Source organism: Mercenaria mercenaria, chromosome 9 (genome assembly GCF_021730395.1).
Source record: "Mercenaria mercenaria strain notata chromosome 9, MADL_Memer_1, whole genome shotgun sequence".
In the NCBI taxonomy this organism is placed as follows: Eukaryota; Metazoa; Mollusca; class Bivalvia; order Venerida; family Veneridae; genus Mercenaria; species Mercenaria mercenaria.
In genome coordinates, this window is record NC_069369.1 from 46,406,321 (window position 1) to 46,432,537 (window position 26,217).

At 35.7% G+C, this 26,217-nt stretch overlaps 1 protein-coding gene across 1 annotated transcript in view; it reads right to left on the reverse strand.

The window, feature by feature from the left end:
- Positions 1 to 443: 443 nt before the first annotated feature.
- Positions 444 to 26,217, reverse strand: part of LOC123547038 (uncharacterized) — a 46,725-nt gene continuing 20,951 nt past the window's right edge. Inside the window, exons 2-10 of the mRNA XM_053550537.1 lie at positions 19,923 to 20,205; positions 15,891 to 17,131; positions 13,686 to 13,858; positions 10,366 to 10,404; positions 6,849 to 6,932; positions 4,269 to 4,340; positions 2,487 to 2,654; positions 1,838 to 1,992; positions 444 to 817 (exon numbers count right to left, since the gene is read on the reverse strand). Of these exons, the coding sequence (XP_053406512.1) occupies positions 587 to 817; positions 1,838 to 1,992; positions 2,487 to 2,654; positions 4,269 to 4,340; positions 6,849 to 6,932; positions 10,366 to 10,404; positions 13,686 to 13,858; positions 15,891 to 17,131; positions 19,923 to 20,123 (2,364 nt within the window). The 5' untranslated portion in view covers positions 20,124 to 20,205 and the 3' untranslated portion in view covers positions 444 to 586. The remainder of the gene's footprint in view (positions 818 to 1,837; positions 1,993 to 2,486; positions 2,655 to 4,268; positions 4,341 to 6,848; positions 6,933 to 10,365; positions 10,405 to 13,685; positions 13,859 to 15,890; positions 17,132 to 19,922; positions 20,206 to 26,217) is intronic.

The following is a 26,217-nucleotide window of genomic DNA, read 5'->3' on the forward strand; positions in this document are numbered from 1 at the left end:
ACCTTAAATGCAGGTATAAATGTATTTAAGAATTCGATACGTTGAAGACAAAATTCGATAAGTTGAAGGCTCTTCAATGTCATTGAAGGTATAAATGTAGGTAAAATACAGAAAGACTCGAACGTCCTTGAGGAAAATCTGAGGATTTAGGAGAAAATCAATGTAATAATACGCGTGTTGTGCACAGCTTTGTGATCTCTTTTTTCCAACATTGTTGGAATAAAAAAAAATTTTAAAATCTTATTTTCCTTTTTTAATGAGGTTTTTACCTTACGATAACATTTATTGGTATAAAATGTTAATACCTCCTGTGTATTACAATAATGCTAAAATATCTGTATCGTGATGTATCGTTAAGACTACCCTTGTGGACAAATGGTAAAACAGGTTTGCCTCACTTCCAGGTTACCCGTACCTTACACACATAATTATATATTCACTGTGCATATTAATATACATATGCATATTCAGTGTGCAACATACATACGAATATATAAATTTGCACATACAAATTACGTAAAATATATCTCTCTGCTTGGCACATTACTTAAATTTAGATATTGACAAAAATATTACAACCTTATTTTTACAGTTTCAGCTTCATAAAAATCTTACCCTCTGGTTTGGGATGAAAAGGTCTTAAAAAAGTTTGTGGAAAACTGCATGAAACAGATACCTGTAGACTATCCATGATTGTGCTGAGCTGATCAGCTATCTGACTCAACCCAACCACTGACTCCTGACCTACTTTTGAAGACAGTGACTTAGATACCATCTGTGTCTGGTACAGGGCAGAACGTGATTCATCTATCAAAATCTGGAAGGAAACAAAATTTTGATTAAGTTCTGTTGATTAGATACTTGGAATTTTAAATTTCCATACTAATTCCACACACTTTATAAACATCCAAAAAAGTTAAATCATGTACAAAAAAACATAGGTGTTAGAAAAGAACCAAAGTATATAAAACCTTTAAGCACTGATCATCAATGAACCAGTTTATATCCCTATTTACATTGTATTTGTTTGATTGTTTTGGGTTTAACGCCATTTTTCAACAGTATTTCGGTTACGTAATGGCGAGCAGTTGACCTAACCAGTGTTCCTGGATTCTGTACCAGTACAAACCTGTTCTCCGCAAGTAACTGCACATGAATCAGAGGTGGAGGACGAATGATTTCAGACACAATGTCTTTTATCAAATCATCACGAACAACATACAGCCCACCCAAGGATCGAACTCACGACCCCGCAATCTGTAGATCGGCGCTCTCCCTACTGAGCCAAGCGGACGGGTTATATTTATGTAGTAAGTTACCTAGCAAGTTGTGATTATTAAGTAGTGTATAAGATACACAGAAATGATTGAAGTGTGTAGTCCCATGTGTACTGTAATCACAACTATGTGTTTCATACAAAAAATGGAAATTACTAAACTGATATTATATCTTATATTTACAGTTTTATTTTCTTTCACATTGTTTCAACTGATCCATTGTATTTCATTTATGTAATGACAGGCAGTTAACCTAACCAGAGTTTCCAGATTCTGTACTGCTCAGGTCTCCAAAAGTAACTGCCAATTTTTCCGCATGAGGTAGCGGACCAGAATGTCTTGTATCAAATCATCATGGAGCATATTTACCTCAAACTCATGACCCCAGGATCCATAGATCAGTGCTCTCCCTACTGAGCTTAGCTGACAGGCTTCATTCAGCAGAAATTGCAAACACACAAGTCAGGTCAGTTAATCATTGTACATGTAGAAGCAATATCATTATAAAGGGAGAAAACTCTTTCTTCCATACAACAAACATCTCTGGTCTGTCAATTTACCTTCAAATCAGTCTGTGAAATAAGCAAGAAGTTTCCAACAGCCATAGATGCCAGATACTGGTGGGTTTTCGTACGACACCAACTTAAGGACACACCAGATGTTGATACTAGTCTCACCGCCACAGCAACCATCTCATTCACTGATGCTGGTAAACCTGTAAAAACATCAGTTTAAGAAATATACTGTGTATGGCTATAAAGATGGACTGTTTTAAGAGTGAGGAATTAATAGGTTTCCACACATACTTTAATAGGCACAGTTTATTTTATATCCGGTATTTTATAAGCACAAATCATACCCAAAATTTACATTCTTTGTCTTCTCTTTCTTTAACACTGATTTACTTCAATGTTGCTTACGTAAAACTAACAGATCTCTAAAACAACAAAATTGAAAACTAACATCACACTATATATTCAATAATACAGAAAGCATGAAATATACCGTGTTCCTTTTCTCACGGTTACCACAGATTGCTTAAAGTTAATACTTTATAGTCCAGTGTTTTTCATTTTCAATAGATTTTCTTTCTTATTTCTAAGTCTAGACTATGACAGAGTTTCAGGGTTTTGATAATTGTCTTTTTTCTCACTGAATAATAATCAACTTTGTGAAAAAAATTTAAAGAGGAAAAAGTGTAAGACACACCCCCAGGAGTAGGTTCAACGCTTTCAGCCATGTTTTCTCTGAGCAGATTGAGCACGGGCTGGTACGTATCTCTAAGCAACATCCCAGTTCTCGTGCTGTAGTCTCCATTCACGAGAGGGCAGGGGTAACATTTGTCTCTCCGATTTGATGCTAGGGCTTCACACATCACTGAAATATGTATTTACATTTGTATACAATAAATAATTATGTAGTAGCATTTATACACTGACAGTTTTATTTAATTCCCCCCACAGTTAATACTTTGTCAGTCAACAGCTTTGTGCAATGAAACTTATAAGAATCTTTTAATTGTAGGTGTGGATAGGTATATCTGGCTTAAGTGTAACTGATAAACGGACATTATCACACTGTTAGGCGAAAATCATTTTCTCCCAAAAATCAATAAAATGTCAGTACTGTGGACTTGACTAGTGGTACAAACTTATTGACATATAATTTTTGCAAGATTTTCTAATAAATTACCAAAAATATTGTGCAGAAGGGAGTAAACTGTTTGTATTGCTTTTAAAGTTTTGAATGCAAAATATAAACAGTTTTATTGCCAATACCTTACACTTAAATTCCCACTCAGTGTCATATATAAACTAGAGCTGCTTTTGAGAAAAGCGCATGTCTCCAACAACTGCCTAATCATCTAGATTGGCATTTCTTCTCCATTATGTATCTGAGTCAACCATGCACCAAGACCTATATCACTGGTGTCAGTATTTTCGGTAATTCAAGGGCCATAATTCCAAAGTGCCTGGGCTAATTTGGCTAGTCATCGAACTTGGCTGAGGATATATTGTTCAAGTTTGGTAAAGATCGGATGGGAACTGTTCGACTTAGAGCACGGACAAGACTTGTGACAGACAGACAGACAGACAGACAGACACATGGAAACACACAGACAGACAGGAGTAAATCAATATGTCTCCCACCAAAGTGGTGTGGGAGACATAATAATTACCTGATTTATGTAATTACACCAAATTTATAAAGTGCCCTTTTCATGATAAACACTATCAAAGGCGCAGGTAGCCATTCTAGGCACCAAATTCATCCTCTACTAGTTCAGACACTGACCAGAGGGCATCAAATTCATCCTCTCCTAGTAAGACACAGAGCAATCTGACCAGAGGGACAGAGAGAGATAAAGCCCCCTGAGCAGAGGGAGAGAAATCCATAAGATACTGGCCTGTCCAGCTAACTAGCCTAGCTATTTGTGAATAGACATTCTTCTTTTAAAATTGCACCGATCAGTACACCATCTTTCCCTGGGGGCCTCTTTTTTATCGGGGGGTTTTAATCTAAACTGCTTTTAAAAAATTAAAATGTTAAAAGATGCATCAAATTTCTTTCCCCTCGAACAGATTTATTTCATCCCCACCCTTTGCTCAAACTCGTTATCAGGTCACAGAAAAATCTGTATAAGATTTTGTTTGATGGCCGAACTGCAATAACTTGCACACATTTTCTGCCCGTCAATTCAAGAGAACAAAGTGGACGTATTTTCAAGTGACTACCTACTAATTGGAGTTTAATCTGAAGTTCTTTTTAAAATTTGCTATAAAAATTTCAACCCAAAACCCACTGAGGGAAAAAATGTTTGGGAAATCAGGGGGCCGCCAAAAAATTTTTGCACAACAAACACACTGTATTTTTCCCAAGCGTGTTCACTTAGACATTTTCAATAAAAAATTTTTACAAGGAAACTTTTCCTTAAAGCAATACCAAAAACCTCGTTTAACTTTGTAAAAAATGCTTATTTGTGTCCCAGGCCCCAAAAGCGCTGTATAAAGACTTTTCTGCTCTTTTTCAACAGGGGTTTTACACTGCCTGGAGGGAACAAATCTGTAAAATGCAATATAAATTCTTCATTATATTCACTAGTTTTGAAGAAGAAAAAGATAGAACCAATTTCACTTAAAAAAAAAATACATAAGAAATAAAAAATACTGAAAGAAATAAGTAAACGAAACAAACAAGACTTATTATAATTATTAACATTTTTTTTTCTATTAATTTATTTTTTCAACTTTTATTTAAATCCCTTCACCTTTTAATTTTTTGTCTAAAAGCCTGAAAAAGGGCTGCCAAATTATTCTTAAAGGTCAATGGAAAAACAAATTTTTTATTTCAATGCGCTGAAATTCTTTTGATGAGCATTACCAAACATAATTTAATTTAATATTCCTTACTTCTATACCATCCTAAAGGCCCAATCATATTTTATAGTAATCAAAAAATAATACATATGACTTTTTACAATTACAGCGTATAATATAACCCCAAGGGTAAAAGAACGAGAAGAAAAATTTCAAGCAGACTGGGGTAAGTTATCTACTTAATCTACAAAAAAGGGGGGTCAGTGGCCTATATCGCCACCTGACTACATTTGCAAGTTTTTGTAAAAATATTCATTTTACTCTGGTATAATGAACTTTCTTGCTCATGAATTTAGAACTAGTGACAACATTAAACAGTCACAAAAATTGCTCAAGAAATGTAGCTTCCAATGTGTAAACACTATTATAACAAGAGCGTAGTGGACAGCGCGCTCGACAAATTTTCAGTGCTTGATATATAAATAAGCAATGGTAAAACTTTTTAAAAATTTCAAAAAGCATTTTTTTTGTGAAAAGGGGGCCTAATTCAGTCAAAATGCTTGATAGAGTTCTCCCCCCCTTTTTACATTTGGGGTCATGATGGGAAAAACGTATGCAAAAAAATGAAAGAATATCCAATGGGAATTTTAAAAAAGTTTGGGGGGTACCAAAATTAACATTTTTTCAAAAAACGAAAAGGGGCCATAATTCAGTCAAAAAAGCTTGCAGGTTGCCTCCATTTTTTTCAGACTGGGGCATGATGGAAACAAGGGCAAAAAATGAAAACAAATATTCAAGGACTTTTGAAAAATTTTTGGGTTGGGACCAAACTTTAACATTTGTGTGATGTCATCTAACGCTAATGCCGACTCCGGGGCGAGTAGGATAGCTCCCCTATTCTTCGAATAGTCGAGCTAAAAACTGTTGATGGACAATGATGCATGAAGGGTGATGGCAAATACTTTGTGTTCAGGTTAGCAAGAAAAGCATGTTTGCTGACTAGCCATTGCATATTTTTATTTATTTTTTGTTCTAATTCTACTCAACTGTTCTTGTAAGATAAAAGAACCATCTTGTGTTGTTTTTTTTTTTTAATTGTAACATCTAAAGTTATTAACATAATCAATATTTAATTCATTTTGAAATAAGCAGACAAGTAAACAGTAAGCAATAAACATCAAATATCCATATTTCTCAAACACAAAATATCATATCTTAAGATGTAGACCACCTGACACCTTTCAAAAATATGACATGTGGTGTTTTTTCATCTGCAAAAGTTGTGAGATTAGATAATTCAAACAACAAACACTAATGCCACACCATGCAAACACCATGCAAGTTTATCACATAAATACAAGCACAACCCATGCAAACAAAGGCACAGAAAAAATGTTAAAGCTGCTCTACACGGTACTGCAAACCATGGGGAAAGCTTATTTTGTATGACCAGGGCCTTTTTTTACTGAGAGAAAAAGGGGCCGAGGCTTGTTATTTTGGGTTGAAATTTAGAAGAGAAAGCCATGTTGGAAGATAGCTGTCGGCCTACTTAAGGCACACAGTTATTTAATACAGGTAGCCAATAAGGAAGGATCAACTGTAGCTTAAAAAGTTCTGAAAAATTGTGCATTAATATAATTAATGTTCTATAACTGACATTCAGTGTCATACAGTGATGTTTCATCTTCACTGGTGGAGGCCAAGAACACAACCAGGTGCCACCTCTAGCATCATTACAGACTCCTGCAGACAAAACCTCTATGCGCTTGTCTACATAACCCTGTGGGACATGTAATCCTTCATCATGTTTAAATATTATTAAAACACAGTTGTGCAGACATGGTGTCAATCTACTATTTTGCGCTATACATGGATTGTGACAATAAATAGTGCTTACCTATTTCAACCACTTTTTTATACATAAAAGTCATATTAGAATCGAAATAATACATACAGTAGCAGAACAAAATTGTTTCAATAAATTCAAGCACAACAGAGCTGTTATACACTGCATAGAATAATTCACCCATACAACACCCTCGTGAAATTATTCTGGAGGTGTAAAACGTCTTTGTCATGTTTAACTTTATTATAACAATATTCTGCTGTTATTTTTTTTCAAATTACTACTAAAGCAGCAAACAGAATGGTTTCATGCCAAGGTGACAGGCCATAATCCTTAATTAGCATCACAAAGACACAACACAGCAAAGCTTGCCCCATAGTACCAAGCTTTTAACTCAGTTTTACAAACCTGGAGTGGGTTCGGGTAAGACAATTGGTACCCCTATATCAGGATACATGGGGTCAATAGGGTGTCGCAACATATTTGCGGGACCTAAAACAACATAATAGCTTTTCAACATTCATGCAACACCAAGTCACCATAATGCAGAAATATTTGTGACAGGGTAGTATAAGACACTGTGCATTGGGTTGTATACCAGATGGTTTTATCTTCACTAATATAAGCCAACAAGAGGGCCATGATGGCCCTATATCACTCACCTGTTATCATTGCACTTGAGGACAAGAAGGTCCTCAGAAAAAATATCTAAGTCCAAAGGACAGGAACAACAAAGGGAATAAATTAAACCAAAAAGAAAAAAAAATTCTTACAAGGTACAGATATGTCAAAATACACCTAAAAATTGGAGGTACCATCCATGTTGTACCACAGAAAAGTGGTCTCGGTTTTTCCCTACGGCCAATAATAAAAAAGTTACTAAAAACAAGCTATTTATAGTAATGTAAAAGGGAAGTAATTAAAAAAAATGATTGTAAGTTAACAAAAGAAGGATCTGCCAAATAAATCTGTTGACATAAATGAAATTTCAGATCAGTATCTTCATTAGTTACGGACATATACCCATTTTAATTTGAAATAAAGGGAGGTAATTTGAAATAAAATCAGTCCATAGTTATTTACCCTCATTGGCTCAGTCAAACTAATGACAATAATGAAATTTCAAATAAGTCCTATAAGTACTTACTGATATAAATCCATTTTGATTACAATCAGGGGAGGTAATCAGATATAAAATAACTCTGGAACCTACGAATGGATCTGATTTGTCATGGAATCCAAGATTTATTGTTGTTGAAGATATTTTGGAAGTTTGTATCAAATAAAACCATAAATGAAGTCTCTATATGGCTGCAAAAGCCAAAATAGCCAATTTTGGACCTTTAAGGGGCTATAACTCTGGAACCCATGAAGGAATCTGGCCAGTTCAAGAAAGGAACCAAGATCTTGTGGTGATACAAGTTTTGTGCAAGTTTGGTTAAAATCAAATCACAAATGAAGCTGCTATTGTGCAGACAAGGTCAAAATAGCTAATTTTGGCCCTTTCAGGGGCCATAACTCTGGAATCCATGAAGGAATCTGGCCGGTTCAAGAAAGGAACCGAGATCTTATGGTGACACAAGTTTTGTGCAAGTTTGATTAAATTCAAATCATAAATGAAGCTGCCATTGTGCAGACAAGGTCAAAATAGCTAATTCTGGCCCTTTCAGGGGCCATCACTCTGGAATCCATAAAGGAATCTGGCCGGTTCAAGAAAGGAACCAAGATCTTATGGTGATACAAGTTGTGTGCAAGTTTGATTAAAATAAAATCATAAATGAAGCTGCTATTGTGCAGACAAGGTAAAAATAGCTAATTCTGGCCCTTTCAGGGGCCATAACTCTGGAACCCATAAAGAAATCTGACCAGTTCAAGAAAGGAACCGAGATCTTATGGTGATACAAGTTGTGTGCCAGTTTGGTAAAAATCAAATTATAAATAAAGCTGCTATTGTGCAGACAAGGTCAAAATAGCTAATTTTGGCCCTTTCAGGGGCCATAACTCTGGAACCTGTAATGGGATCTGGCCAGTTCAAGAAAGGAACCGAGAACTTAAGGTGATACAAGCTGTGTGCAAGTTTGGTTAAAATAAAATCAATAAAACCACTATCGTGCAGACAAGAAATTGTTGACGCACGAGACGGACGGACAGACTGACGACGGACGAAGGGTGATCACAAAAGCTCACCTTGTCACTATGTGACAGGTGAGCTAAAAATGTGACATGCATCAAAATATGAGACGCAAATTCAAAACAATCATGTATATCAAGCAGCATTACCTTCCGAAACAACTAACCGTAACTACAAAGTGAAAATTTCCGCTGTATTTCACTGTCTTATAAAAGTGGCATGGAAATTACTGCAAACTGCGAAAACTTTCCATGAAGGCTTCATTTTGCTTTGTCATGGTTAACAGCCTTTAAACAAGGTATTAGGAATTTAAGAAAAGTAAGTCTCCCAAGTTTACAGGTTTGAACGAGTCCATGATGGTTGTCATGTTTGACTGTTTAACCTTTCCAATCTATACAATTAAATGAAATTCCTCTATCAGGATGGAACTATATCATGTAAGGAGGCTGTAAACACTGCTAAATTTGATTCACTTAAAATAAATTGTTCTGTTTTACAACTGAATTGCATGAAACAGTGTGGGACACACACAGCCCAGAAACATCAAAACAGTCAAACTTGTAAAAATGTTAACAAAAATTACCTTGAAAGTGTGATATTTTGTCCAGTTTACTTTTAGAAAATAATGCATTTACAATTTGGGGGCCCCCATTTTAGAAAAGAAAAAGCAATCTAGAGTCAAGACTGCAAACAATAAATAAAGGCTGTTGACATGGTTACAATCATTTTGTGTTTGAACAATCATGTAAATGTTTATAAAATTCTGTGAAAATGGGAGCCTTAGAGTAATAACCTGATGCCAATTAATATTCATGAATATTTTGATTCACAAGTGACAACATTTGCAAATTATAATTAGCAAAAATAAAAGCATTGAAAATATAACCCAATCTACAGTGCCAAATCTACAGTACGAGAGGCTGCAAAACCCCTCTTATACATGCAGTACATCACTACATGTACAATTAAGAAAATAAACTGTAGACTCTGTAAGTTCTTATCTTTTCTGAGCAAGAATTATGACAACTTCCCTACAAGAATTATGACAACTTCCCTACAAGAATTATGACAACAGATGGTGATTATTTTCTAAAAATAAACTGTCATTCAGAAATCACCTCATCCAGGGGAACAAACTCTTCCTTAAATGCTCCAAGTGGCAGGCCTTTTGCAAATGAAAACTGATTTTCAGTATGTTGGTAATATTAACAATGCTATTTAACAGGTAAGTAGATTCAGTATGATTTATCACCCAAAATAAAAGGCAAAATTCAGCCAGTTCCCACTTCATATCTCTGGTAACAATATCATCATAATTATATTCATTACAAAAACAATGAAAATCTAAGAACTGAACAGACAAATAACTTGGAAACAAAGTCAAAGGTGCAACGTATCAGTTCACATACTAAAAATGAATGAAAGATTTCAGCAATATTTTTTAGCTTCCAGTTCTAAGTTTGTACCAGAACAAGTCCCTTACTGCTTTTAATTTCTTGCACTAAAGTGATTTTATATCACAAGAGTAATCAGGTATATAACACATGAGAAAACTGAATTCCAAAAACTCTGAGCATATTAATATTAAATTTATATACATGTATGTACAAGTAAAATGTATACAGCTTCCTGTACATAGTCAAAATATCAAATGGAGCATTTTAGTTGTTAGCAACTGAAGTCACTGAAATATTTCAACTATTTTTACCAAAACTAGGACATATTATAATTATGTAACATGCATGCTGATTGGCTAACATGACAACACACCGTGATGAAAATGTAAAAAGCTACCTGATTGGCTAGTTGATTCCTTGTCTAAAGGCGGTGATACTGACCATGCAAGAACAGAAAATGATATACAGTAATGTGTAAATCTATAAAGGAATTCACACGGAACTGATAAAAAAAAAGCGTGAGACGTCTTTTGAAGTACAAAAACCTGCAACGTAAACTACAGCCAACACTGTACTAAAGACCAGCTTGGAACACTAAAGACGGCAGGTTTTATTTCTGATTTAAACAATTACCATGTCTGGTGCAAACAAAAAACATATGTTGCATCTCAAAGGCATGGTCTTTATACACAGGTTTGGCTGTATCTAGCATCACGAAAATAAAAGGAGACTCAGAAAACCATTATTTTTAAAGAACAAACAATTTATCTTAAAAACTAAAAAAAAAAAGTATGATATACAAATCTCATAAAGTTTGTTTGTGTTTGTAATATATTATTAATAGATGGGTGCAGAGCTTAAGCTAGGCTTAACTTTTAGGGTGAAGTCTCTTCTGATGAGTTCTCCCTCAATAAGATTAAAGAGAAGTGAGATTTTAGGTAGTAGTGCCCAGTCATGCAAGTCAAAAAAGGAACTAACTGACTAGTAACTTTTTTTTGTTATATACTTTCCTGTCTTTGTGTAAGTCTATCTATTTAAAGTTACTCACTGAAAAATTAAGGGAATCTGTTTTCTTATCTTTGTGAATCTAATGTGATATATTTACTTGTTATTCACAAAGTTTTGCCTCATCAATGCCCAAACCAAGAAAACCCTGTATTTATGAATAAAATTTACAAACAAGAGGGCCAAGATGGCCCTAGGTCACTCACCTTAAAAACACACCATAACAGTGTAAACATGTTTGACCTAGTGATTTCATGGAAACAAATATTCTGGCCAATTTTAATTAAGATTGAACCAAAAATGTGATCTCTTGAGTTTAAAAGTATTTTCTTAGATATGATCTAGTGACCTAGTTTTTGACCCCAGATGACCTATATTCAAACTTGACCTAGATTTTATCAAGGCATTCATTCTGACCAAATTTCATGAATATCAACTGAAAAATACAGCCTCTATTGCATACACAAGGTTTTTCTTTGATTTGACCTATGACCTACTTTTTGACCCCAGATGACCCATATTCAAGAACAACCTAGATTTCATGAAGGCAATCATTCCGACCAAATTTCATGAAGATCGATTGGAAAACACAGCCTCTATCGCATACACAAGGTTTTTCTTTGATTTGACCTAGTGACCTAGTTTTTTAACCCCAGTTGACCCAATTTAAACTTGACCTAGATTTCATCAAGGCAATCATTCTGACCAAATTTCATAAGGATCAATTGAAAAATACAGCCTCTATCGCATACATAAGGTTTTTCTTAGATTTGACCTAGTGACCTACTTCTTGACCCCAGATGATCCAAAATTAAACTCGACCTAGACTTCATCAAGGCAATCATTCTGACCATATTTCATGAAAATCAATTGAAAAATACAGCCTCTATCGCATACACAAGGCTTTCCTTTGATTTGACCTAGTGACCTAGTTTTTGACCCCAGATGACCCATTTTCGAACTCAGCCTAGATTTCATCAAGGCAATCATTCTGACCAATATTCATGAAGATCAATTGAAAAATATAGCCTCTATCACATACACAAAGTTTTTCCTTGATTTGACCTAGTGACCTAGTTTTTGATCCCAGATGACCCATTTTCAAACTCAGCCTAGATTTTATCAAGGTAATCATTCTGACAAAAATTCATGAAGATCAATTGAAAAATACAGCCTCTATCGCATACACAAGGTTTTTCCTTGATTTGACCTACTGACCTAGTTTTTGATCCCAGATGACCCATTTTCGAACTCGACCTAGACTTCATCAAGGTCATCATTCTGACCAAATTTCATGAAGATCAGTTGAAAAAAACAGCCTCTATCGTATACACAAGCTAAATGTTGACGGTCTGGGCTTGGTATTCTTTAAAATCTGAGTAAAAGTTATGAAGATTTAAAGAAATTGTGTGAGACAAGATACTTTTTGAAAAGGTCAAAAAGATAAATAAACATAATGTAAAGCCCTACAGCTTAAGTTTATCAACAGTCAGTTTACAAAACATAGTGTCAAAGACATAACCACTGAGTATAATCGCCTTTACAGAAAATTAGTAGGCAGAGCTTCAAACCAAGTGTCAAAAGGCCGATATCCAGTATAATTAGAAGTGTGTGGATTAAAAAAAAAAAAAAATGGACAACTTGAATTTCGCTTTGATGTTCAATTCAAGCAAAGTGGGGAGATCCAAAATGACTACTTCACTCAAGTCGCCTGCTAGCTCAAGCCCTGGGGTACGGTATGCACATGGTAACAAATATTATATAAATTCAAAACTAAAACTGGATAATGTCAGTTCCATGTGATTCAATGAAACACTAAAATAAGTCACTTATCTTCTATTTGTGAAGGACATCACACTACCTTGACTACAATAGCACCATGATCAACCAGTAATTTCTTGATTATTGGTAGTAAGTACCTAGTTGCAAACTGTGTACAAAAGTGACTGTAAATCAGTATCATATTTACCTAACATTCATTGTCACTACCGCAAATAGGAATTACCGGTTGAGCACAGTAAATAGTTTACTGAATGACTTGCCAGTCAATAGTTGAACTATTGCCTGAGGTGTGAAGGATAGAGGGTCAATAGTTTTGACTACTGATCAGCAAGCCCTTCAGCAAGTGCTTTATTACATGATATCAGAAATTAATAATTTTCATAGTTTTAACTTCAGCACAACAAAATTTAATGTTGAGCTATAAGACTGTATGGACCAGCAATTTTAATAAGGAGTAATAATAATATCTACTTATAAAGTCTGTTCAAACCTCTCTTTACAGGCAGTATCATGTACTAAAGAACTGTATTGTTTTTAAAATGTAGAGGATTTCAAATGTTCTGAAATATTGTCAGTAACTGATGAACATCTGCTAAGACAAGTAAAACGTTTTCTCTTTTAATACAAAGAAATGGTAAATACACAGTGCAATGTCCTAAACTACATGTTCTATGCTAAGTGTAGGGGATGTAAAATGTTTTGAAATGTTGTTAACAATTTATTAACATCTAAATCTAAAAAGTCTAGTAAAACCTTTTTTATAAAAGCAAAATAACATGCAACGAGTCTAAAGCTTAAATGCTTGTCTATTTAAATTTGTGCTAAGACTATTTTTTGATGGAGTAAAATTACCCTGAAGAACCTAGAAATTAAATTAATTACATTTTGTACACCATACTCCAATAAAAAATTTCCAAGTTTATACAATACCTTTAAGACAGACATGTTGTATCATATGTTTGACAAGGGCTATCACAGTTGTATTGAGCATTAGCACACTGCCGATCTCGGAGAAATACAAAGATTTTTGCCGAACCCAGCATGGTTCGTAAAACATCATATACAGGCTGGTGCCAAAATGGTTCCAGTATAAATCCATGTACCTGTAAAATTAAATCATACATTCTACAGGATGATACAAGAGGACCATGATGGCCCTATATCGCTCACCTGTTATCATTGCACTTGAGGACAAGAAGGTCCTCAGTAAAAATATTTAAGTCCAAAGGACAGGAACAACAATGGGAAGAAATTTAACCAAAAGGAAAAAACAATTCTTAAAAGGTACAGATATGTCAAAATGCACCTAAAAATTGGAGGTACCATCCATGTTGTACCACAGAAAAGTTGTCTCGGTTTTTCCCTACGGCCAATAATAAAAAAGTTCCTAAAAATAGGCTATTTATAGTAAAGTAAAAGAGAAGTAATTAAAAAAAAAAATATTGTAAGTGAACAAAAGAAGGCTCTGCCAAATAAATCTGTTGACATAAATGAAATTTCAGATCAGTATCTTCATTAGTTACAGAGATATACCCATTTTAATTTGAAATAAAGGGAGGTAATTTCACATAAAATCAGTCCATAGTTATCTACCCTGATTGTCTCAGTCCAACTAATGACAATTATGAAATTTCAAATAAGTCCTATAAGTACTTACTGATATAAATCCATTTTGATTACAATCAGGGGAGGTAATCAGATATAAAATAACTCTGGAACCTACGATTGGATCTGATTTGTCATGGAATCTAAGATTTATTGTTGTTGGAGATATTTTGGAAGTTTGTATCAAATAAAACCATATATGAAGTCTCTTTATGACTGCAAAAGCCAAAATAGCCAATTTTGGACCTTTAAGGGGCCATAACTCTGGAACCCATGATGGAATTTGGCCAGTTCAAGAAAGGAACCAAGACCTTGTGGTGATACAAGTTGTGTGCAAGTTTGGTTAAAATCAAATCATAAATGAAGCAGCTATTGTGCAGACAAGGTCAAAATAGCTAATTTTGGCCCTTTCAGGGGCCATAACTCTGGAACCCATTATGAGATCTAGCCGGTTCAAAAAAGGAATTGAGATCTTATGGTGACACAAGTTTTGTGCAAGTTTGATTAAATTCAAATCATAAATGAAGCTGCTATTGTGCAGACAAGGTCAAAATAGATAATTTTGAACCCATAACTCTAGAACCCATAAAGGAATCTCGCCAGTTCAAAAAAGGAACCAAGATCTTATGGTGATACTAGCTGTGTGCAAGTTTGGTTAAAATAAAATCATAAATGAAGCTGCTATTGTGCAGACAAGGTCAAAATAGCTAATTCTGGCCCTTTCAGGGGCCATAACTCTGGAACCCATAACGGAATCTGGCCAGTTCAAGAAAGGAATCAAGATCTTATGGTGATACAAGTTGTGTGCCAGTTTGGTAAAAATCAAATCATAAATAAAGCTGCTATTGTGCAGACAAGGTCAAAATAGCTAATTTTGGCCCTTTCAGGGGCCATAACTCTGAAACCCATAATGGGATCTGGCCAGTTCAAGAAAGGAACCGAGATCTTATGGTGATACAAGTTGTGCGCAAGTTTGGTTAAAATAAAATCATAAATGAAACCACTATCATGCAGACAAGAAATTGTTGATGCACGGAAGGACGAACGCACGAGACGCACAGATGACGGGCGACGGACGAAGGGTGATCACAAAAGCTCACCTTGTCACTATGTGACAGGTGAGCTAAAAACAGGCCCTTAGTTGCTCACCTGACAAAGATCTTTGTTCTGACCAAATTCATTGAACATCAATCAAGCAGTTCAAGAAGAGTTTAAATCTTTTTTTCTATTTTCAGCTCTGGTGGGCCCTAGTGTAGTCAAGCAGAACCAATTGCACAAACTTGAGGAAGGTCCATGCAAGGATGCTGTTGACCAAGTTTAATCTATTTGGTTCGTAAGAAGTTGCCAAAAGCCTTTCCTATTTTAATTTTGGCTGTCCCTAAGTGCATTTCGTAAAATTTGAAAAAAGAAGGCTATTATGAAGGGAATTATAGATGAAGTCCACAATAATCTCATTTATTTGTGCTGCACATTTCAACAAAATATAATCTGAATCAAATCTAGAGGCAGAACAGAAACTGATTTCCTCACCTTGAGGTAAGTTGTGTCTTGATTGAGCTATCGGCTGAATCTCCCCATGAGACCGACTTTCTCAATGAATCACTTCGGGAAAGCACTGGGGTATCCCCTCGTGGAGGTTTACTTGAACTTGCCATACTCTGACTGTATTTGACAACACGTTTAGATTTCTGATTATCATTTCTTCGTAACAGGTTCGTAGAATTGCACACAATTAGCAGAAAGTTCTCAGCAAATGAGTGTTCTCGTCTAGCTAGTTCAACTAAAGGTGAATCAGAGTCTGACAAGTCTGGTGCGCGTATACTTCCAACTTTAAGTATAGCTGCACTGAGAGATGTCATGCTCCCAGTAGCCGTGTGGTAATCAGACGTGTCTTTGTCTGGGCGCTCATTCGCATGACTAGAATCCTCAGTCCATACAAAATCAGGTAATTTTCCCGAATATAGGAGTTTCACAAATTCATGATTTGTTGTAAAAAATCTGTGGGTTTCAAGTGCTGCGTATTTTGATCTCTCATTTGCAAGTACACTTAGCACCCGAGAAAATGGAATGGCTCTTACATGCTCTCCAATATTCGCTAAGGAGTTTGTGTTTTCTGCACTTAAACCACTTACAGGATGATTGTAAAATGATTGTAGGCCTAATTTTGAGGTAGATGAATGATTATCCTGTTGCAAGCCATTTATAATTCTATTAAGATCTTCAAGACCTCTCGTTATATTCCATATCATTTCATGGGTTAGTGCATCCACATTTCCGTGAGCAAACACTTGTAATCCAATCAGAACAAACTTCTCAAGCCACCATATCGCTTTACTTTGTAAATGGATCAGCGACAACCTGATCTTATCCAACTGAAAATGTAGCGAACCGAGAACTGGCTGTAACCACCGATTTGTGTGAAGTTTTTGTTTTATACATTTCCAGTGACCAATTAGTGTCCGTAAATCTTCACAGAGAGCATTGAGACAGAATATTTTACTGACAGGAAGCTCGTCGACACAATCATGCGTAATTGTATATAAAACCTTGTACTCATCCATGACAAGTTGTTGTAAATCACGCACAAAGGTGATCGATAGTTTTAATCTGTAAAAGCAGTCTCTCATAAGCTCAACTCGTGCTCGTTCTTCAAGGTTTTGTCGAAGATTTAAATACCGCCGACCGACCTGGGTGGAGTGCCGACAATGAATGAAGCTTGAACCACCATGATCTGGTGCACGTCTTGCTATGTGATACCCTGGTTCCAATACCTGTGAAACAGAAAGTGGAGCAGTCAATACATAAATTGTATTTTCCAATTATAACTCACAAAGCCAAAGACATTTTGTAGACAACAGTCACAAAAGCATTGCAGCATGCTTCAGCTTTTTTAGTGTTCAGGGGCACTGATCTGTAAAACAAACCCCACCCCATGATAAGCGAGTAAGTAAATTTGTATGCTCTGACCAAATAACCTCAGAAACAGCTGGGGTCATATACTGACTACAGGTAATCATTTTACGAAAAGTGAAAGCTTTAATTATAGAGAAGGAACTGTTTTCAGTCTAGAGGTAACTGTGACCTTTGACTTCAAAACCATAATAGACTGGAAATTGTTTTCAGTCTCAAGGTGACTGCAACCTTGACCTTTGACCTACATACTCTAACAAAACAATAGTGGCCTCCGACTGACGATAAGCAATCATCCTATGAAGTTGGACAGCTGTAGGCCAAAAAGCTCTTTAGCCATTGTGCTGAAACCATACTGAGTATTACTCAGTCTCAAGATTACTGTGACCTTGTCCTTTGACCTTCTGACCCAAAACAACAGTTGTCCTCTACTGACTAAAGGCAACTGACCTATGAAGACTAAAAGCCAAAGTGGCCTACTGACCCCCATATTATTACAGGTTATCTACTAACCACAAGCAATCATCCTTATAATGAAGTCTGATGACTGTATGTCAAAGCATTCTTAACCCTTACCATGCTGGACACGATTGGATCTGCCTCTGCGACCAGTGTAGATCATGATCTGCACTGTTCGCTATTCAGTCAGTATATTTTTGGTAAGCACCCCTTTTAACAGTTAATGGTACTGTCCAAATTGGAAGATGGACAAGTTCATTATAGAAATTTAGCATGGTAAGGGTTAAGTTATTGAGTGGAAACTGTTTTAAGTCTTAAGGTCACTATGGCCTTGACCTTTGACCAAATGAACTCAATACAACAAGCAATCATCCTGTGAAGTTTGACAATTATAAGACCAAGCATTTTCTTGTAACTGTGAAAAAACCAAATGATCTATCAACCAAAGCTGACCAACAGACTGACCAGCTGACTGACAATGAGCAAAACAACATACTCCGTCTTCTTCAAACGGGTGCATGGCTAATACTTCTAGAAACATACATCACTGCTTTTTGTTGGTCTTTTCTTATAGAGATAACTCGTTTTCAATACTGGTGACCTATGATTTTTATTGCATATTTTTCAATATCCAAAGTTTGAAGAACTTCTATTATTGGGAAAAATTTCACCCATCTTATATACAGGGAATTCTAGTGTATGCCTTTAACTGACATAATTCATGAATTTGATTACATTCAGTAACAAGAAAGATTTTCACCAAGGGGAAAAAGAACAACTCCCAATAAATACCTATTGGCAAGTGCCTGATAAATAAAGCTAATAAAAGCCTGATAGTGACAATGTAATTTTCTGTAACCATAGCAACCAGAAAATCAACATGCATCTAACATGCTGTTTCATATGAACTTACAGTGAGTGATGAGTTAGAAAATTATTTATGTCTGTTGAAATCTGCATCTAATCTATATGAAATCAGGAAACTAACTGATTTCTTGGAAAGGATTGTAAAATCAAGTCTACAGGTAGTGTCTAATCTAATCTGGTGGTCTTAAATTTCCAAGATTTGTATTTTTTGAAGTAAAACAGCTGTTTAGTATCCTGGAAGGGAACTACTTCTATCTGAATTTGACCAATATAAAGATATAAGCTCCATTTTTCATCCAAGTATTCAAATATGGTGAATGTAAAGAATATAAATTAAAGCAACCCAGTAGCTCAGTCAGTAGAGCTTTGGAACAGATTTCCAAGGTCCCAGGTTTGAATCTTGGTCTTGCCATTAGCTGCAGGATACCACAACAAATAAACTGCCATAAACAATAATATTATTGTCCTTCAGACCCAAACAAAATAAAAGCTGTCAAAGGAGAGTGTGCCATTTTGATGCTTGAGTGTTTACTAGTGCACATGTGCAGAAACTAGAGCTACCCTTGGAGTGATAAATATCCTGATGTGGATGATGATGTGGGACAAAAGTTTGAGTCAAATCCATTTTGTAACGACGACAGAAAAAGTGAACATGCATAAAAATTTTGCCAGAATTCCCAAGTATAAAAGGGACATGACGTTGGTGGTGATGTGGAACAACCATTTTAAGGCAGAATCAAATCCATTTAATAACAACAGAAATAGAGTGAAAGTGAATCAAAACTTTAACCTGAAATTTTAAGTTGAAAAGGGGCATAATCCATAAACTGAGGTCAGTGTTATGGTCCATCAGATATATGATATGAGTAATGATGAGGGACATTTTTTTAAAATCTGAAGCAAATCCATCAAGTAATAACAGAGATAAAGTGAAAATGCATCAAAACTTTAACCATATAATATATAAACTTTGTATAGTGGAACTAAAATTTATGCTGTGGTACCTAATGTTGCACACTATTCAAGTGACATCAAAAGCTTCGAGTGTGAAAGCACACATTCAGATTTCGTGGATTGACTCAACCATGAAATCCACGAAAATTAGTCCTCCACGAATATTAATGATTGCACGGTACTAAAATTAATGAAGGTTTACATTCTACTCCAATGTTTTCAATCCGCCAGAACTGCTGATGCAGCGAGTATTTCATCATAATTACTATTATAAGTGCATGCTTCTACATGTACGTTCCACACATTTAACAATAAGACTTCGGAGATTTTTCAAATTTGTTTTCAAACATCTTGTATGTTTTTTTTGCTCACCTGAAAGCATCTACGTAGACATTTAACTGCCTCTTCTCCATCGTTTTCACCGAACGTTTTAACTTGACTCGGATCTTCATCCTGCAAGAGATCCCTGTCATAGAGGTACCCAGGAATTCCTAAACCATCGTTTCTAAACTCTACCGAACTTCTTGCATTGGCGATTTGCCCATGTAAAGGTGGTAAGCTGGACAGATCCATACAGTTTCGGGCTAAACGCACACCCTATAAGTTTCCTTGTATATCATCACATTGTGTGTTTATTTGTCTGCGCTGAAGAGTTCTGAAATAAATTATCATGAAAAAGTTTTTAAAATGTATCAAAATCAATCCACTTCAGTCTTCAAATTTCTCAAGAAAATAAGCTGATCTAAAATCTGCTCCTGTTAAATAATTACATCTTGTAAACTTTTGCCAGAAACATTGAAGAGTACCACCTGACTTCACAATTGGAGGTCTGAAGTATTCATTGTGATTTGTGTACCCCATTGGAAATTATCCAGCTGTCCTGTTATGAAAGGGTGGTGGTTCTAACCAAGTGGTTAAGTTTTTTGACTTTGAACTCCCCCAATATAAGCTATCTACCTTTTGGACAGCTGGTGTTCTAACAAGGTGATAAAGGTAAGGTAAATTAGCCTCTCACCACCAGTTTGAGCATCACCAGTGATTAACATCTGCCAAATTCCTAAAACCATTAAAACTGATAAATAAAACTTTAAAATTTCTGTATTTTCAGCACATTGATATAACGTCAACATCCAGTTTGGGCAACAAAAAGAGCCAGCATGATGGTAAAGTAGGGATTCACATCTGGAATCAGATGGCCTCAAAGACCTACACATTCTGATTCAACTGAAGTAACAAGATAAACATCCCCTTTTATGGTATAGTATATTCTTAAATTCCCTCAAGCCTCCTCAGAACAAAAAAGATCAGTATTAAAAAGAATATTAAAGACAAGAAACAAGAGCGCCGCCAAGTGGGGCAATATGCGCCCGAAGGGTTACATCAGAGGATGGGACTAAAATTTAAAGAACTTGACTGTTGAAGCCCAAAGGACAGGAACAACAAAAAGAAGAAATTCCAAAAAAAAAAACAAAAAAAAATTTCTATGTCCACAAAAAAATTCTTACCAGGTAAAGTTATGTTAATAAAAAAGTTTCAATATAAGCTATTTATAGTAACAAAAAGGGAAGTCATTCAAAAAAAAATATTGTAAGAGAACAAAAAGGGATCTGCCACTTGATAAAAACAAGAGCACTGCAATGCATAGCAATATACACAAAGCAAAGTCATATATGACCTTTGACCCCTAAGTGTGACCTTGACCTTGAAGCGAGTCATCCAAAACATGCACTCTGCACGTCGCCTCATTGTGGTGAACATTTGTGCCAAGTTTCTTTGAAATCCTTCAAGCAGTTCAAGAGTTACAGAGCAGACACAGCAAAGTCATATATGACCTTTCACTCCTAAGTGTGACCTTGACCTTGAAGCTAGTCATCCAAAACAAATGCTCTACATGTCATCTAAGTGTGGTGAACATTTGTGCCAAGTTTCTTTGAAATCCTTCAAGCAGTTCAAGCATTACAGAGCGGACACGAAACACACTCATATGACCTTTGACCCCTAAGTGTGACCTTGACCTTGAAATGAGACATCCAAAACATGCCCTCTGCATGTCATCTCAGTGTGGTGAACATTTGTGTCAAGTTTCTTTGAAATCCTTCTAGGGGTTCAAGAGTTACAGAGCGGACACGAAATTGCTAACGGACGGACGGACACCCGGACCATAACATAATACGTCCCTTCGGGCGTATAAAAACTGTTAATTGCATTGCAGTAGACAGAGGTAAAAAATAACTAAGTATTGCCTCTCCCACATTCTGCTTATGATGACCATAAAAATAGATGACATAGCAATTTTCAGAGCAGTCAAAGGCAGAAATATATTATTGATTAGGGAAGAAAATAATTACCCTGTAACTACAGGTACACAATGTTTCCATTAAACAGTGACACTATCACCATCTGATCATGTTACCTTTAATGGAGCAATGCAGCATAATACCACAAAATGAAACAATCTACTTGCTACAAAGGCACACAGTGAAATCATCATTATCATACTTGGAAAACCAATTTTTCATGGATGGTTCAGGAAAATAAAGCCTGACAAACATCTTTCTATTCATTTTTTGAAATCCAAGAATACAGTCATGTGACGCTGTGCACCAGTGAGACTTTTTCCAGTTTCGAACATGGCCTAGGAATTATCAAGATAAACATTCTTACCAAGTTTCATGAAGATAGGGTCATAAATATGGCCTCTAGACTCTATAAGAGTGTTAACAAGCTATTCCTTTGATTTGCGTGGGTGAACTACCGTAGTTTTTGACCCCACATGACCAAGTTTCGAACTTGGCCTTGGAATCATCAAGATAAACATTCTGACCAAGTTTCATGAAGATAGGGTCATAAATGTGGCCTCTACAGTGTTAACAAGCTTTTCCTTTGATTTGACCTGGTGACCTAGGTTTTGACCCAACATGACCAAGTTTGAACTTGGCCTAGAGATCATCAAGATAAACATTCTGTGCAAGTTTGAATCGAATCAAAGCATTAATGAAACGTCTATATGGCTGAAAGTGCTTTCAAAAATCCTTTCAGGGGCAGTATCTATCTTATTATGACTTTTAAGTTGTGTGTAAGTGTGGTTAAAATCGTATGTACAATGTCAGTTCTGTCATGTTCACAAGGCAAAAATTAACAAATTTTGGCTCTTTCAGGGGTCAATCAGGGGTCCTAACTCCGGAACTTACGACTGGATCTAATGGATTCATCATGGAATCCAAGATCTATTGCTGTTAAAGATATTTTGCAAGTTTGTATCAAATCAAATCATAAATGAAGTCTCTATATGGCTGCTTAAGCCAAAATAGCAAATTTTGGTCCTTAAGGGGCCATACCTCTGGAACCCATGATGGGATCTGGCCAGTTTTCGAAAGGAACCAAGATATTATGCCAATACAAGTTGTGTGTAAGTTTGATTAAAATCGATTGCAAAATGTTGTCTCTATAGTGTTCACAAGCCAAAATATCAAATTTTAGCCCTTTAAGGGGCCATAACTCTGGAACTCGTGAAGGGATCTGGCCAGTTTTCGAAAGGACCTGAGATATTATGCCAATACAAGTTCTGTGCAAGTTTGAATAAAATCAATTGCAAAATGTGATCTCTATCATGTTCACAAGAAATTGTGGATGGATGTACGATCACAAAAGCTCACCTTATCATTTGTAACGTCACAGGTGAGCTAAAAACAGGGACAAAGGTCAAACATGAAAATCCACACATGACGTCAACCATAAAGCACTTCACATGGAAATATGGTAAGTGTAAATGTATACAGTTATTGAACACAATGTACACAATAACATCAACAAGTGCAGAAGCAACAAACACACACGAGAAAGGGACACAGCACGGCACTGTCTTGAAACAGTCAATGGCAAATCCTCCACATGTCAATAGTGACAAAATGACAGACACAAATCTGTTTGTTTTACCACAAGACTAGCGTTTTCACTGGATAAAAGGTGGTCACGTGGTGACCCTCTATAATATTTCTGTGGAGGGTCAGTAGCTTTTCATGTCATTCTACGGCTAAAAATAAGTGGTTGATAAAACAAATCAGTTATTGGGTTTATTAGTGACCCTCCATGGAAATATGTGGGGCCAGTATGATAAATGGGTGGTGAGGCATTAGCCCCATATTTCCGTGGAAGGTTGCTAACATTAACTCAATAATTAATAATGTAATGCTGCATGTCCTTGGAAATTTCACGTATTAACTAAAAGTTACTTAAAGTGGAAGGAACTAACAACTGCCACTGGATAGTTATCAAATTTATCTACTAAAGAACCACATTCTAGTAATGTAGTCCACTACTGTGCGAATTCTCTTATAACAATGTGAAGAATATATCTTATGGTTTTGTTTCTTCCTTGTGACTGATAAAATCCTGTATTTTCAACTTCAGTTATGAAACAGCAGAAATATACCTAGATTCTGTGCCAGTACCAAGTTTTGTCTCACCCTGTAAATTAGGGCCTTCATGGCTGGGTGGTTAAAGTTGCTGATTAAGATTCACTTGCAGCTCATTGCTGTGAGTTCGAAACCATCCAGCTGTCTTAAGGAGGGTTGTTAAATCTATGAGAGTGCCTGATATAATGCATAGAGGGGCATCCAGGGTCTTCCTCCATCATCTAATTAGTGCTGTCAACTCATTATATGATCTAAATCTGTGTTGGTCTGACATTAAACCCAACAAAAAACACACTATGTAAATGACAACTTCCCCACATGCAGAGAAGTAAGAGTACGAAATGTTTGCCTCTGTTGGCATAAAAACTACTTAGTCACATTTCTACCCTATTATATGCTTATCAGATAAACATAAATATCCTTATCTTACAAAATTTATTCATAAATTTTTAAATAAACAAGACCACAAAGAATGCCAATTGCTGTTTCCTTTTAATCCCACCTATATAGATTAACTATTGTTACAATTACTAATTAAGAAATCATGTTGATTACTTCATGATTGAAGCAATTGATTTTTGTGTCAATGTTCTTTGTAGATAACAAACTCTACAATAGCTGCCAGAAATTGTATTGATTTCACATTAATTTTCTTGATGAATGGTTATTGTTGGGGAAAACAATATTACTTATGCATAACTGCTTCCTAATGTGGTTAATTAAAATATAATGTGTTTAAATTTTTAAAAATTAGCATGAAAATATACCTGCCTAGAGTGTAATGTTATTAAGGGTCCTATAACTATATACTTGAAATATACTTAGATAACGTTTCTAGGATGACAAAAAAAATAATTATGTGAAGTTATACTGAAATTTTTCTTCTTTTTTTCAGTTTTAGGAAATAACTAACACAAATCTATAAGGAAAGACATAGAGAATCTGTCATTGGTCTTCGGTTAAGATCAGAAAATCCCAGCCTGAGGGCTCACCGCTCAAGTCTTAAACGAGGCTGTGCCGAGTTTAAGACTTGAGCGGTGCGCCAGAGGGTTGGGATTTTCGATCTTCACCGAGCACCAATGATGGATTCTATTTCTCACTTACCACAACAGAAACAATGAAAACAAGTATGAAAATATGGAACTATTTAAAACGCGGGAAATTGAAGTCCGTAAGCAGAAGTGACGTCATGACATTTCAGTGACGCATAATAACAAAGTTCCGCTTTAGTTTTATCGTTTGTAGCGTAACGGTACGTTCTTATCATAAAGTAACGAATTTTGAATCAATAAATACACTATAAGGAACGGAGAGAAAAGATAAAGGTACCTGATTTTTAATTATTTTACATAAATAATATGTAACTTCAGTGCATGAAATAGTCCGTCACAGGAGTGTTGGATAACCCATGTGAGATAAGATTTTCCAGCATTTCTAAAAATAGAGATTTTTCTGTCCGATAAGTCAGAGAAATCTATTTCTTAGATAAAACTAGATGTGTGTCCACGGGACACTGGTGCCCCTACTTCCTGTCACAGTTTGCAAATTTTTGACTTTAGTCAAGGGTCTTAACTCTGGGCTTCATAATGCTGAATATCAATCCTATGAGGTTTGATGACTGCAGGTCAAATAACCTTTTGAGATAATTATGCCCAACATAAAACTCTGGGTGGATTATAACTTCAACGTATTGTTTCCATGTGTTAAATTATGGTTCTGCTATATATTATTTCTTAAAAGAGTACTTTATTCTCTTTGCTAATATTGTGCAATTCTTTAGTATGTTTGTAAAAATTCTCTATTCATAAAACTAGAGTAAATAGTTTGGTAGATAACTCCAGCCCGCCCGCTTAGCTCAGTAGGTAAGAGCGTTGGTCTACTGATCGCGGGGTCGCGAGTTCGATCCTCGGGCGGGGCGTATGTTCTCAGTGACTATTTGATAAACGACATTGTGTCTGAAATCATTAGTCCTCCACCTCTGATTCATGTGGGGAAGTTGGCAGTTACTTGCTGAGAACAGGTTTGTACTGGTACAGAATCCAGGAACACTGGTTAGGTTAACTGCCCGCCGTTACATGACTGAAATACTGTTGAAAAACGGCGTTAAAAAAAAAAAAAAAAAAAAAAAAAAGATAACTCCAATTAATATCCACGAATATTCTAAATTTGCCACACTGTTTGCAAATATTAACGAAATTTAAACTATCCAATTTTAATCATATTAATTTTGTAACCATTTCCTTTGTTAAAAA